The sequence below is a fragment of the Pristis pectinata genome, chromosome 9 (assembly GCF_009764475.1).
Source record: "Pristis pectinata isolate sPriPec2 chromosome 9, sPriPec2.1.pri, whole genome shotgun sequence".
NCBI lineage: Eukaryota > Metazoa > Chordata > Chondrichthyes > Rhinopristiformes > Pristidae > Pristis > Pristis pectinata.
This window is the reverse complement of record NC_067413.1, coordinates 38,930,430-38,944,948: the sequence shown is the minus strand read 5'-3', so window position 1 is coordinate 38,944,948 and position 14,519 is coordinate 38,930,430. Positions and strand designations below refer to the sequence as shown.

The 14,519-nt window shown below is 41.2% G+C and overlaps 1 protein-coding gene across 1 annotated transcript in view; it reads left to right on the top strand.

Annotated features, from left to right (window-relative positions):
- LOC127574502 (collagen alpha-1(XXI) chain-like) overlaps positions 1 to 14,519 on the top strand; it is a 164,719-nt gene that overhangs the window by 94,263 nt on the left and 55,937 nt on the right. The window contains exon 15 of the mRNA XM_052023531.1: positions 3,048 to 3,101. Within this exon, the coding sequence (XP_051879491.1) occupies positions 3,048 to 3,101 (54 nt within the window). The remainder of the gene's footprint in view (positions 1 to 3,047; positions 3,102 to 14,519) is intronic.

Below are 14,519 nucleotides of genomic sequence, written 5' to 3'. Positions count from 1 at the left end.
AACTTCCAGTCTGTTTGGAAGTTTTTGAAATAAAGAAACTCAAATGGTGAAATAATTCTTACTTCTGTGTAAACTTAAATTCAGACTTTTGGGACATGTGACTAATCCAAGTTCAGAGGGAGCCTAAGGCCTTTAAGTAAAATGATCATCAAAAGTATTAAATGCTCACAAGCTTACCTAGTAAATTGAATCATGCTATTTCAAACATGGAATTTATGATTTGCTCAAATTCTGCTCTCAAATTCACTTGGACCGTTTCTGACACTTCTCTCCCTTTTCTAGATCTCTCTGCCTCCATCTCATGAGAGACACTATCTACTGATGTTTACTATAAACCCACTGACTCCCACAGCTACTTAAGTTACACCTCTTCCCACCTGGTCTCTTGTAAGGATGACATCCCTTTCTCCCAATTTCTCTGTCTCCGCTGCATCCGCCCTCAAGACGAGGCATTTCATTCCTGGACACCTGAAATGTCCTTTTTCAGGAAACATGGCTTCCCTTCTACTGTGGTTAATGGAGCTCTCTCTCACATTTCCTCTGTTTCTTGGATGTCTGTTTTTATCCCACCTCCCTCCAGATAAAACACAGATTAGAGTTTCCCTGATCCTTGCTTTTCACTCTGCCATTGTCTGCATCCAGCATATCATCCTTCGTCATTTCCACCAGCTGCAATGAGATCCCACTGCTAGTGCCTCCATCTATTATCCACTTGCCTTTGTCTCCCAACTCCACCCCTCCCCCTCCTCTACCTGGCCCTATCTGCCTGTCATCCTGCCTCAGTACTTCCCCTCTCCTCTTTATACTGGCCAGCTCCCCTCTCCACTCTGTCCTGATTCAGGTTTTTGACCCGAAATGTCAACAATTCCCTTCCCCCTACAGATGCTGCTTGACCTGCTGAGTTCCTCCAGTAGATTGTTTGTTGCTCCAAATTCCAGCATCTGCAGTGTCTTGTGTCTACATGGAATTTGAGGTTCTGATTTTGAACATCCGGTTGAGATGAAAATGTGGAAAAGCAAAATGCTTGAAATCAGAAATAACTTGGATAGTGCTGAAAATATTTAGAAAGACAGTAAATGTGGAGAGGGAAATAGAATCAAAATGACCTTTCATCAGAAATGATGTGATCTGCTTCGAGAATAGGTAATTGACTTGAAATGCTAAGTTTGCATGCACTCCCCCTCCCCTCCCCTCGTCTCCCCTCCCCTCGTCTCCCCTCCCCTCGTCTCCCCTCCCCTCGTCTCCCCTCCCCTCGTCTCCCCTGTCCTGCCCTCCCCTCCCCTCCTTTCCACATTCACTGCCTGATACATTGAGTATTCTTATGCTAAGAGAAAGTGGCAGCCGAAACCATTTTTGCAAAGTATTACAAGCAATGTGATTAGGTTAGTTATCTTCTTTTTCCTTTGAAGTGTTTTTTTTAAAATTTGGCTTGCTCTCCTGACTGATCATACAGCATCTGTTTTTTCTGAAAATCCATAAAATTTTCCCAGGAAGTTTTCAACCCTGTTTATTGCATTAGACTTGTACTTTGATTTCCTCTTCCACTCTGATTTACAGCAGTTTTACTCTGAGCCGAGTAGCATAATTAACATTAAACAAAACTAACATATGATAATAAATGATATAGTACAATAAATAAATGATAAAGGTATATGCTGGAAACAAGAGAAAAGGATTTCTATCTTGATTGCCAGGGTGAAATCTTGTGTGTGAAATTGATGCTATTTATACTGACTCCATATTTAGTTCCATTAACTTTGTGCAATTAAATAATGGACGTGGGGGCAACTAACCATTGAGGCTTGTGCACACTTCTGTTGATAGCAACCATGAAGGAAATCCTCTCTGTTTATTGGGCAGATCGTCAGGACCCAGCTTGCTTCCTGAACTTGGTGCCCACTCCTACTCCTCACTGCCCTTCTGCGCCCACCAATCACCCCCACGCCAACCTGACCTGGACGTGTGAGATGACCCTCCATGTCACTGGATTATCCAGTGGGCTTCTGTAGGTGACTAGGCCTCAGATGGTGTAGCCTGAGGCCCTGTTCCCATTAATCCTTCTGAGAGCAGAAGTAATTTTTAAAAAAATAAGTATTATTTTTACAACTACTAAAAAAAATGGAAATGGCTTAAGAACTAGAAATTAATTAAAAATAGTAAAATAAAGTCCTACCTGTACTTACCTTTTCACTCAGCAATGATGGCCATGTGGGGTTGATGTTTTAGTCCAGCATCCCTGGTATAAGCTCCACAGCCCTGTACGTCTACACTCCACCCTTGGACTCTCTACTGAGTCCAGCAGAGCAGGAGGGCCGATGCCCTTCCCTGATCTCCAGCTCAATTCCAACTTCACCGTTTCAATGCGCAGGCATTGGAGCCAGAGATGAGCAGAGGAGTGAGTGGTGGAGGGTTGGCATCCCATGACGAACAGCTACAGGTAAATACAACCCAGCCATTGTACTGTGGACTCCAAAGCAATGATTCTAAACTCTTTGAATGAAGGCCCTTCTTATTCACACCCACCCTATCAATGCCCAATACCATGACGGACTGCTCCTTTTAAGGAACCAGGGATTCGTGGACAGCTCTTCAACAAAGGTAGCTGGCGTGCCAAGCATACTTTTATTCACTCTTAGTTTTTTTGTGAGCTTTTGAATTAACTTACCTTAATATTATTAAAGGCTTGTGGAGCCTCTGTAATCTCTGAGAACCACTGTTCTAACGCTTGTGTTAAAATGCTATCTTGGTCGGAATGGGCTATCGTGTTAGCTCAGGGAACAGTTTGGGTGAATGTGATTGGATGCATTCAAGGGTCAGTGAGTGAGGGAGGAACAGAGGGATTGATGATAGACAAAGAAGGGTGGGAACAGCTTACGTGATCATGAACATTGGTGTGGACTGGTCAGGCTGAATGGCTTTTCTCTTAGCTGCTGAACAAGCATAAGGGTAAAGTGTATTGAAAGGAATGACTGAGTACAAAGCATTATGTAAAATCAATTCTTTCTGTGTAGTCAGTTTGACCACAAATCTACAATATTTGCTTTCAGGGAGAACCTGGGGTTCCAGGAGTAAATGGACATCCAGGACCACCTGGTTTAAAGGTAGGATACATTTTATGTTATCTGTAAATGTAGTGTTGAGGTACCTAGTTTCAAGTACTGCTGTTATTCTACTAATGTATAATTCTAAGCCAAGCATTTCTTGGCAACTTAGTCGTGGATAAGAATATACTAGAACCTTACTAAGGGTAGGACAGATGTCTAAGTTACATAACAAGGAGCGTCTATTAGTTTTTCACCACAGCCTTTAACTGTTATTGGACCTTACTTTGAAAATCAGTGAACCACACATAAAGGTATTTGCAGAATCAAACTGTTACCCTGCCTGGCACATTGTACATGTATAGTTGCGTGGTGTAATTGTATAAGAGTGGAAAATCAACCAACCCATCGAACGAGAGAGGTCTCTGGGATTAATGTTTCTCCCTTTCCTATTTCTAAACAGTTTAATAGTTTGAAATTACAGTGTTGGGTTGAATAGTTCATCCCTAATTCGCATATATCCAGCTGGCATCTCCATGCAGAGCCAGTCTTATTTCTGTTTTACAAGTGAACCAGATCAAAATATTATAGTTGTCTGGCAGCAGAGTTCTCATGTCTAACTTTGTGGATTCTTGCTTGAATCAAGGAACCCATAAGGTGATTTTTGGCAGTAGAGTTGTACTTTTCCCAGGAATTGGCTGTACTGATTTTCACACTGTTGAGCAATATTGAAGGCCATTGGATGCTAGAGGGTTGAGATGGTGGAGATGGTAAAAGAAAGTGTAGAAATATGCAGGGAGAAGAAGGGAGATAGGATTAATTTAATGAAGTGAGATGTTTTATGTAGAAGACTTATTGAGAAAATTGTATTTTGAAGTTGTGTGGGAGACAGATCATTGAAATTGAGGCTCCTCACCAACCAGTCACACTAATAGTATTGTTTATGCTAACTCAAGTGAAGTGGTTGACAGAATGACTCATTGGTTAGCATGAATTACCTTGTCAGCTGCTATATGTGATTTAAATCATTCATGATTTTCAAAACAAAAACAAAGATGAACAGCAGGATTTATGTATCCTTTAAGTACATATCTCTTTCTGTTTAAATCTGAGATATATATTTTTCTTGTACTATAACATGATGATATGTCAATATAATCAAATCATTTGTTAGCAGATGCATAATATCAGAAGGGAAATTTGTATTTGGAAGCTGGCTACTGTGAGATAATAGGAGCCCATTAAACTAAAGTCATATTTAGAACATTAAGTAGTTGTGTGGTTGATTTGCCAGTTTCATTGTTTAACAAATGTTGTTGACATTGTCTCCTGTATTTCAAATTATCTTTTGTTGTTAATGTGTTTTGTGCATTAGGATCCCACTTTTTCCTTCCTCTCTTACTGCCAGTGCTAAATTGTGGAACTATTAGTCCAAACCAAGTTAACCTATTCAAGACATCCTTCCTTCAATTCCAGAAGGATGTTGATCTTCCTGAACGGAGGTTAACTTCAATGATTTTAGAGTAAAGGGTAGTCCATTTAGAATTGAGATCAGGAGAAATTTCATCAGAGAATGACCAAACTTTGGAATTCTCTACTCTAGAAAGCTGTGGAGGCTCAGTTATTGAGTTCATTCAAAATAGATCTGTAGATTTCTGGGTAATAAGGGAATCAAATGATATGGAGATCGTGCAGGAAAATGACATTAATAGGTAGATCAGTCATGATCTAGATGAATTGCTGGAATAGGCTCAGAGGGCAAAGTGACCTACTCCTGCTTCTGTTTCTTAAGTTCTTGTCTTCTTGTGTTGCATAGCAGACCACCTCTGGGGTGGAAGTGTGTTAAGTGTTGTCTACACTCAACACTTGATGCAATAGTGAATGCACATTGAAGTCTGCTTCTAATATTGGTCCCACTGACGTCAATGAAACTACATCACAAGAGCGAAGTCAAATCAGTTACATAGCACACTTTCCACATTAAATAAAAGACAAACTTCCACCTCCTTATTTTTGCCCTGTAGATGCCCAAACATGACTGGGACAGAACAGGTTGGGCAGGGAAGGTTAGAAAAGCTGTGAATTAATTTAAATAGAACAAGCTTTTCAATTAACTGTTGGAACGATATATTGCTTGTGAATCCCCAAACATGAAAATTTATATCTTTTCAATATGCATGTATGTCTCACAGAAAAATGTGAACTATGGCTTTATAGGATTGAGCATTGTTACTTTTTGTCTCTCAGCTACTAAATGGCCAAAGCAGGAGCTCAGTTCTCAATCATGCCATGCTTTTTTTTTTACAGTGTTGTATGATTGAAAATTGACTTTATCCTCCAAGCATAGCAAGGTAATGACTATTTCTGGGTTGGGTCACACCATTCCAACAACTGGACTGCACACTTCCTGGAGTGATGGCCCCTTAAGCATGTGATGTGATTACTGCAACAGCCATGCATGGAATGGCATCACTCCTCCAGTAATGCTACCCTTGCAGTATCTTGGGGAAACTTTACTCAAGTTGTTCCAGGAAAGGCTTTCATTAGGCACTCCTGGGACAGTTGGCTTTTAGTCCAATACTTACCATTGATCCTTAGGACCCTGGTTGTAATGGGCTCATGATTGAATGCTATCTATCAGCTACTGAAATCCTGCAGTAGTTCAAGGAAGTCCTTGCCTTCACCTTATTAAAGGCAATTTGGGATAGGCAATAAATGCTGCATTTGCCAGCAAATGCCACATATCAGAATTAAAGTAAAAAACAGCATGAAAATGCATAAGACATAAAAATTGGTGGTGTTATTGATAGTGATGAGTATAGTCTTAGGCTACAATATCGATCAGCTGGTAACTTGGGCTGAGCAATGACAGGTGGAATTTAATCTTGTTAAGTATGAAGTGCATTTTTTGAGGGGGTTGGGGGGCAAATAAGGGTAGGACATCTACCATGAATGGTGGGGCCCTGAGAAGTATTAAGGAATAAAGGGACCTTAGTGTACAAGTCCAATGATCCCTGAAGGTGACAGCAAAGATAGACAGAGTGGTGAAGAAGGTATATGGGATGCTTGCCTTCATGAGCCTGGGCGTAGAATATTACAGTAAGAAGGTGCTTGTACAACTTTATAAAACATTGGTTAGGGCATAGCTGGAGTATTGTGTGCAGTTCTGGTCACCAAATCATTGGAAGGATGTGATTGCACTGGAAAGGGTCCAGTGGAGATTCACCAGGGCATTGCCTGGGATGTAATGTTTCGGCTATGAGGAGATCCTGGATAGGCGTAGTTTGTTTTTCTGATAAAGATCTACAAAATTATGAAGACATAAAGGGTAGATAATGGAAAAAATTTCCCCATGGCAGAGGTATCTAAGACCAGAGTCCATAGGTTTACGATGATGAGTAAAAAGTTTAAAGGGGATCTGAAGAAGATTTTTTTTCACCAGAGAAGGGGTTGGAATCTGGAATGCAGTGCCTGAAGGGGTGGTGGAGGCAGAGACTCAAAATTTAAGAAGCATCTGGACGAGCATTTGAATCAGCAAAGCATGGTAAGCTATGGACCAAATGCTGGTGAATGGAATGAGTATAGATAGATCCTTGATGGTCGGCATGGACATGGTGGGCCGAAGGGCCTGTTTTGTGCTGTATGACTTTACTTCCCTTGGGTTAATCCCAGAGTGGGCACATTCTTAAACTTAGAGCCAACTTGTTCTAGAAACAATGTGTATGGCATGCTTGCCTTTATTAGTTGAGGCATTGAGTTCAAGACTCAGGAAGTTATGTTGCAGCTTTTTAAAACTCTAGTTAGGCCACATCTGAAGTATCACATTCAGTTCTGGTCACCCAATTAGAGGAAGGATGTGGAGGCTTTGGAGAGGGTGCAGAAGAGGTTTACCAGGATGCTGCCTGGATTAGAGGGTATGTACTATGAGGGGAGATTAGACAAACTTGGGTTGTTTTCTCAGGAGTGGCAGAGGCTGAGGGGAGACTTGACAGAAGTTTTATAAGATTGAGAGGCATAGCTGGAGTAGACAGCTAGTATCTTTTTCCAGGGTTGAAATACCTAATAGAAGAGGGCATTGCATTTAATGTGTGAGAGGGCAAGTTCAAAGGAGATGTGCGGGGCAAGAGAGTGGTGGGTACCTGGAACACGCTGCCAGGGGTAGTAGTGGAGGCAAGTCGATAGAGGTGTTTAAGAATCTCTTAGATAGGCACATGAATGGGCATAGAATGGAGGGATATGGACATTGTGTAGGCAGAAGAAATTAGTTTAGTTAGGTATTTAATTGCTAGTTTAGTTAGTTTGGCACACATTGTGGGTTAAAGGGCCTGTTCTTGTGCTGTACTGTTCTATGTTCTAAAGCAAAAAGCCATGCTTCATACAAAATATAATAGAAATCTCTCTGATTTTTTCACATGCTCACTCTGCCCCCCCACCCCCCCTACCCCACCCCACCCCACCCCCTTTCTACCCCACCAGCCCCAAAATGAACATGGATCCTGTCAGCTAAAACTTCTAAGACTGAGATTGATAGAATTTTGCAGCTTGTGTTATCAAGGGATTTGGTGGAAAGGCAGGTATATGGGTTGTGGTACAGAGCAGCCATGATCTAATTGAATGGCTTAACCAGCCTTCACTGGTTTCCATGTTGTCTGTGCAGGAGCTTTTTAATAGCTGCTACATTGCCAGTTCCATGGAGTTTCAAGACATGGGACACTGCTCAATTAGGGTGCATGGTTCAGGTCTTTCGAACAGCAGTGAAATTGAATGTAATATTCAATTTTTAAGCAGAAATAGCTTCAGAAAATTCAAACCATAATATTAGCAAACATTGCACACCATACTCCAAACTGATAAAATATTTTAAAATTTGGGAAAGAAAAAGCAGGCCATGTGATTTTAAGATTTTATTTAGCAGTGCAGAGTGCTGACCTATAACATGACAAGAACTTTACGTCTGTCAGTAAGCTATAATGCATTGGCAGTGATTAATTATGACTACCTTGCAATTCAGAATGAGCCGTCAAATCAATTTTTGTTATATAGTGGTATGACAGGAGAATTTAAGAAACTGCTTGGTACTCTTTCAATAGAAGAGATTGACCTTCAGATTGACATGAGCTTTCATTCTAGATTAGTACCCTGTGGAAAGTAGAAGACAGTGCCTACTTAAAGCTGTCATTTAAAATATCTGAGATGGAATGCCATCTAAAATATTTTTTTTTAGCTGCCACTGCTATTCTCAGAGGATTTTTCAGGTCCCTCGCCAAAGTAACAGCAGGTGCTTTAGAGAACTACTGTGGAAATTCAGAGCTCTTGACTTTATAACCTATGTTCATTTCGATTTATTAACTGTGGGGTTGCTTCTGATAGCTTGTTGTTTGCCAACTACTGTGTAGATCTCAAAGAATTGAGTACAGGAGGATGCAGGAAGATAACAGAAAATTAGGTTGCAAATGGAAGCAGCAAATATCCATGACGACTTAGGCAATCCATAAGCCATAATTGTGTGGGATCAACTATATGAACAAGTGGGCTATTTGTCCATTTGCATGGCTACATTTACCAATGTACCAGTCCAGATGAAGGGTCCCGACCCAAAATGTTGACTGTCCACTTCCCTCCTCGGATGCTGCCTGACCCGCTGAGTTCCACCAGTGTCTTGTTTATTGCTCCATATTCCAGCATCTGCAGCCTCTTATCTCTCTGTATCAATAACCTTGACTGGTTTGCTGAACTCAACCCCATTGGATTGCAAAGTCGAATGTTCTCTTGGAGAGTAGGGATTTTGAATCTCAGTTGTTGGGTTATGTATTATGGAGCATTCCAACAATGCTCTGGCTAATGTAATAATCCAGCAACTTCCCTAGAGAATTCTAAAATGGCCATTCAGATCTCATTAGCACATATGAATGCCCCCTATTATTGAACGTTCCAGGTGTTGCGCACTCTGTACACATGTTGAGGGAATGCCCGAAAGGAGAAACTGGGTTCCAGTGGCTTCAGCAATCACAATATTCCACATGCATGGTCGCTGTTGGCTGAGCTGTTCTACTGAGTAGGATTTCTATTCTTCAACAGATGAAACAAGATCCATAAAACAGATGTTCCTTTCCCTTAGCTGATTAGCAAAATTGAACGCTTCTAAGAAGGAAGCTGAGAATATGGATGGAAATCCCTGAAGAATGATAGCTTCCTTCTGTTAATATCCACATTCATTATATTTGGGATCATCAGTATTCCAGGAAAAGTTTAGGGAACAGTACAACTGTGAGGTCATCAATAAATGCAAGGTGGAGCATCCAACCTTAAGAAAACTCCTCAAATGCTTTGCCTGAAGGACAGTGCTGACAGGCAGTGCTGGCTAACAAAGCTTTGTGGCTGGAAACTGCGGAGGAGTTGTTAACTCTCCAGCAAGCTGAAGGAAAGACAGCTGTCAGAACCACCAAACAGGACAAACTGTGGGAGGTGAGTTGTAAGCAAGAAAACCAGACTGCACCAAGTTAGCACACTCAATCAACTCTGTAGGTCACTGCTTTAAAGTCAGGCATTTGGAAATAGTGATTTGCTTTTAGCAGAAAAGCGGTACTTTAATCTGTATGACAGCTGTACATTAGTGATATTTACGGTCTTGCCTAATTAACTGGAACTTGTGCTTCCTTTATTAATCACTGAAAGTACACATTGTGCACTCATCTATAAAAATGTTAATGCAAGGACTAAGGATCCTATTTCATGAGTTCTCTCTTTTAGTTTCTCCACATTATATGTTGCAGAACAAAGGTACATTTATAGAATCTGGATGAAGTGGCTGATATTGAATGTAAACTTGAAAATGTTCTTGATTATATGCAAGAATATGCAGGAACTTCTGAATATCTATTGTACTTATTGGTGATAATGTGCCAACAGAGACCAAGGTGGTCAGCTGGTGTCTGTTGGGATGGGTGGGGTGTCAGTGATCAGGATCTTTGCTTGGGTTCATGCCAACCATTGGGTCAGGTCAGTGATCAGAGAAATGGCTGGATGGTGGTGAAGTTCAGGTGTCCATTGGGGTCTTTGGGCAATTGTGTTGGGGGCTGTTCAGTGAGTTGGAGTGCTGGTCCTAGGTTGATTGGAGAGATGAGGTGTAAAAGATAATTATGGGACATACCTTGGTGAGGTTGCAGACTAGTACCGAGTTACAATTCCTTAATTGTCCCAACAATAGTAGCTTCAGAGATGCCGTGCTGTGTTTTTCCCTGACTTAATTTAGTTGTTGCCCGACATGGAAACTGAGCCATGTACTAAACATGACGCATCCCCAGGGGGTTATGGAGGTTCAGTGGCTCAGTACATTCACAATGGAGATCAATAGATCATTAGATACTAAGGGAATCAAATAGTATGGGATTAGTGCAGGAAAGTGGCCCTGGGGTAAAAGATCAGCCATAATCTTGCTGAAAGGCATAGCAGGCATGAGGGGCCGAATGTCCCACTCCTGCTTCTAGATCTTCTAGCTTGCATTGGGAAGTTGCTGACTAGATTTCTGGAGTGATGAAAATGGTTTCTATTGCATTGAAACTGTGGTAAGCTCAAATAGCAATGAAATAAATAGGAATGCATAATATAATTTCTAGGCCAACATATCATTGCAAGAGGAAGAATGTTACACATGCTGACTGCTTATATCTTTGTGTAATAGCAGTGAATCTCCTGCAGAATTGTTCACAGTCAGCCAGAGGCTGCTATCTTTTGTAATATGTGTGAGAAGGGTCAGCTTTGCAGGTCACCCACATCGGCAGTGTAAGTGTTTCGTGTCTAAAAAGGATCTCGGTACTGCCAAATCATCAATTCTATGTTTATCTAATCAGAGGTTGTGACAATAATTTCACCTCTTGACGTCTGGCCTGGATATTGAATCACACAGCACCACATTTTTGTACATTACACAATCTAATTTCTGTTTCTTAACAAAAAAAAGTTCATTGAATTCAATGGCTTAATGTACAGTTCACAATGTTTCATTCTTGGTACTGTGTGTGTCTGATACGCTAATGCACGGAGGTTCCCAGAACAGCAGTGTAGTGTCCAAGGACAAGCAACACACAGCTAGATGCCACACCTGTCATTTTCAGCTGTCCACATGTGGCCCACACTGTTCACGGGCTGCTTGTGTACAACAGAAGCAGGTTTTTACAGGGCCTTAGCAGGACTTGAAAGAGATCTCTCTGAGCAGATCCCAACCTGCCACTGGTAACCTCACTTGGGTCGCTCCCCACTAAGTAGTTGACCTACCTGTCTCTCCCTCTTTGCCACAGATATCACCAGATCTTCATCGAGGGAACTTCCTTCAAGGTTAGCTGCCACTTTGCCAGTAATTGTGAGTTTTGGATGATGGAGACAATCTTTTGACTACACAAGCACACATCTCACTTTATGGGAGCTTGAGAGTGCAGAACATAGATTGAAGTTCATGGGTTTTGATCCATCTTTGTCCTTTGATGTTGAAATCTAGTTTTACCTTGCCCATCAGCCTCATTTCTTAGTGATAGCCTTTGCAAGAACTTCTCTTTAACTTCTGCCTGCTGACACCCAGCACTTGTGATGTCATGGGCTGATTGTGCAACCAGTCACACTGAAGAACTGAAAAGCCCAATTTTTTAGTTAATATTTTTAAATGTTACATAAGGGGCTAAATAAAGGTTGGAACTTGCTCATAGAGCACAGTAACAAACCCTTCGGCCCACTGATTCTGTGCTATCATGCACCCACTTACACTAATCCTTTGCTAATCCCATTGTATTCTCCCCACTTTCCCATCAGTTTCCCCCAGATTCTACCACTCACCTGCACACTCGAGGCAATTTACAGCAGCCATTTATCTTACCCTGCATCCTACCTGGGATGTGGGAGGAAACCGGAGCACCCTGAGGAAACCCACACAGTCATAGGGGGAACATGCAAACTTCACACAGACAGCACTGGGGGTCAAGACTAAACCTGGGTCACTGGAGCCGTGAGGTAGCAGCTCTACTAGTTGCACCTCTGTGCCACTCCCAAAAGTGAGGAGCTCTTCTGTGACATGATGAGGGAGAAGAACTGCTCACTAGGCATCAGGTTGTAGATTGTCTGAAGCAGTATAAAGGGATAGGCAGCCAGAAAATGGTGGAATAGTATTTCTAAAAAGACATTTGTTTAATTTAACTTAAGCTTCTTTGAGATGAATGTGAACCAGATGTGTGTGATGATCTGATTCTCAACCTGAAGTGGAGAGACTAAGAATTCTTTGTGGTGCACACACTGTAAAATATTATTGGACTCGTAGCAAAAAAAAATGTGGATTTTTACTGCAAAATATTGATTTTGGCAAATGAACAATGTTCTTAATTCTATCAAGAAGAGTTGAGAAATACTCAGGTGTGACCTAAACTAAAGCGTGTGCAATAACTAAGCACCTTACATCTGAATGAATAATATATTTATTTCATAACCAGTGGCCTTAAGTCCAGTTAATGGCTTCATTGGAAACATCGATGTACTTGCTGTCTACTTGATAGAACTATGTTAAGTTTTATGTGAAATTAATGAGCAGCTCTCAACAGTTACCTTCTTTTGTACTGTCTGCTTTTGTAGCAGGATTCAACAGGGCAGCAGGGAATGATTAGTTTCATATTACCAGAGTTCAAATGTTTAATAATAGAATAATCCATTAGTCAAGTAAATCGCCTTTATTTTAACCTACACTAAATGCTAAGTTACAGTAGCCAATTAAACCACCAGCATATCCTTGGGATGCAGGAGAAAACAAGAGTAATTGAGGGGAACCCATAGGGTCATAGGGAGAACATTGGACCTCCATGCATGCAGCATCTGAGGTCAGGATCAAACCCCAGTCCCTGGAGCAACACTAACATCTGTGCCACCCTGCAGGATTTGGACTCCTAATCCACATTATACATCACCAGCATCACAGTGGCACAGCTGGTAGAACTGCTGCCTCAGAGTGCCAGAGACCCAGGTTCAATCTTGACCTCCAGTGCGTGTTTTCTTGTGTACATATAGATTTCCCCTGGGTCCTCCAGTTTCCTCCCACATCCAAAGATCTGCAGGCTGTTAGGTTAATTAGTCACTGTAAATTGTCCCTAGCAAGGGGTAGAATCTGGGAAGAGTTGGTGGGAATGCAAGAATATAATGGGTTTAGAATAGGATTAGTGTAAATGGGTAGTTAATGATCGGTGCGGACTTGGTGGGCTGAAGGGCCTGTTTCCGTGCTGTATCATTCTCTGTCTCTATGATGGTAACATTGAGCAGTTTGCATTTAAATGACCAAATTTGTATGGCCTAAATAATTCTACATTTTTTTCATCAACTCGCTTCCAAAATGACAAAATCAACAAAATTCATTTTTATAAACTTGGATCAAATAATACCCCTGATTTGCATGGTTCTTTACTTATTTAAATACCCTGATCCTCAACATTTCCATTGAATGCATTCTCTAAATTTAGGGTCAAACCTTCTTCCTGCTTCTCCCTCTGAAAAATCATGAAAGTAGTTGTTAATAGGCACAACTATGTTCAAAATAGGAACTTTCCACAGTGACTGGGGATTGGAAAACAAAACATTGAAAATGATCTGATTTGATGCTGACCTCCAGTGCGATCTGTGTGGAGTTTGCATGTGCCCATGTGGGTTTCCTCTGGGTGCTCCAGTTTCCTTCCACATCCAGGAGTTGTGCTGGTAGGTTAGATGGCTGCTATAAATGACTCCTTAATGTAAGTAAGTGGCAAGAAAGAATCAAAGGGGACTTGCTGGGTGTGTGAGGGAGAAAAAGTTGCAGGGCTATGGGGAAATAAGAGGGAGAATGGGATTGCTGTGCTGGGAGCTGGCGTGGACTTGTTGGGCCAAATGGCCTCCTCTGTTTTGTACCAAGTAAATATCCTATCACAGAGTTGTTCACAAAAAGAGTAGATGCACTGTCTACACTTGAGGTTGGGTTCTATTTTGGAAGGTTTTCACAACTGTTCTGGAACTCTGTCTCGCCTGAGTTCAATGGGTACATTCCTTCAACATTGTTTAAAAATATAAACAATGACACACTTGTGCACTGGTTAATTTACTCAACCACCAGCCAGAGTTCTGGACCATTGATCACACACATAAGTTTGAATCTCATCAGAGTCACTGGGGAATTTAAATCCATGTAATTAAATCAGTCTGGAATTAAAATTAAAGCTCATTCTAGTAATGGTAATCATGAAACATTCAGATAATTGGAAAGACCCATTAGATTTACCTATCCCCTTCAGGTAAGGAAATCTGCTCTCTTCACTGGGTCAGGCTTACATGTGACTCCAGACCCATCAATGTGATTGACTCTTAACTGCTTTTAAGTTCAGGGACATTAAGAGATGTACAATAAATGCTGCCATTGCCAGTAATATCCACATACCATGGATGAATAAATTTACAAGTGCTGCCTTTGCTTGAATATTTTGA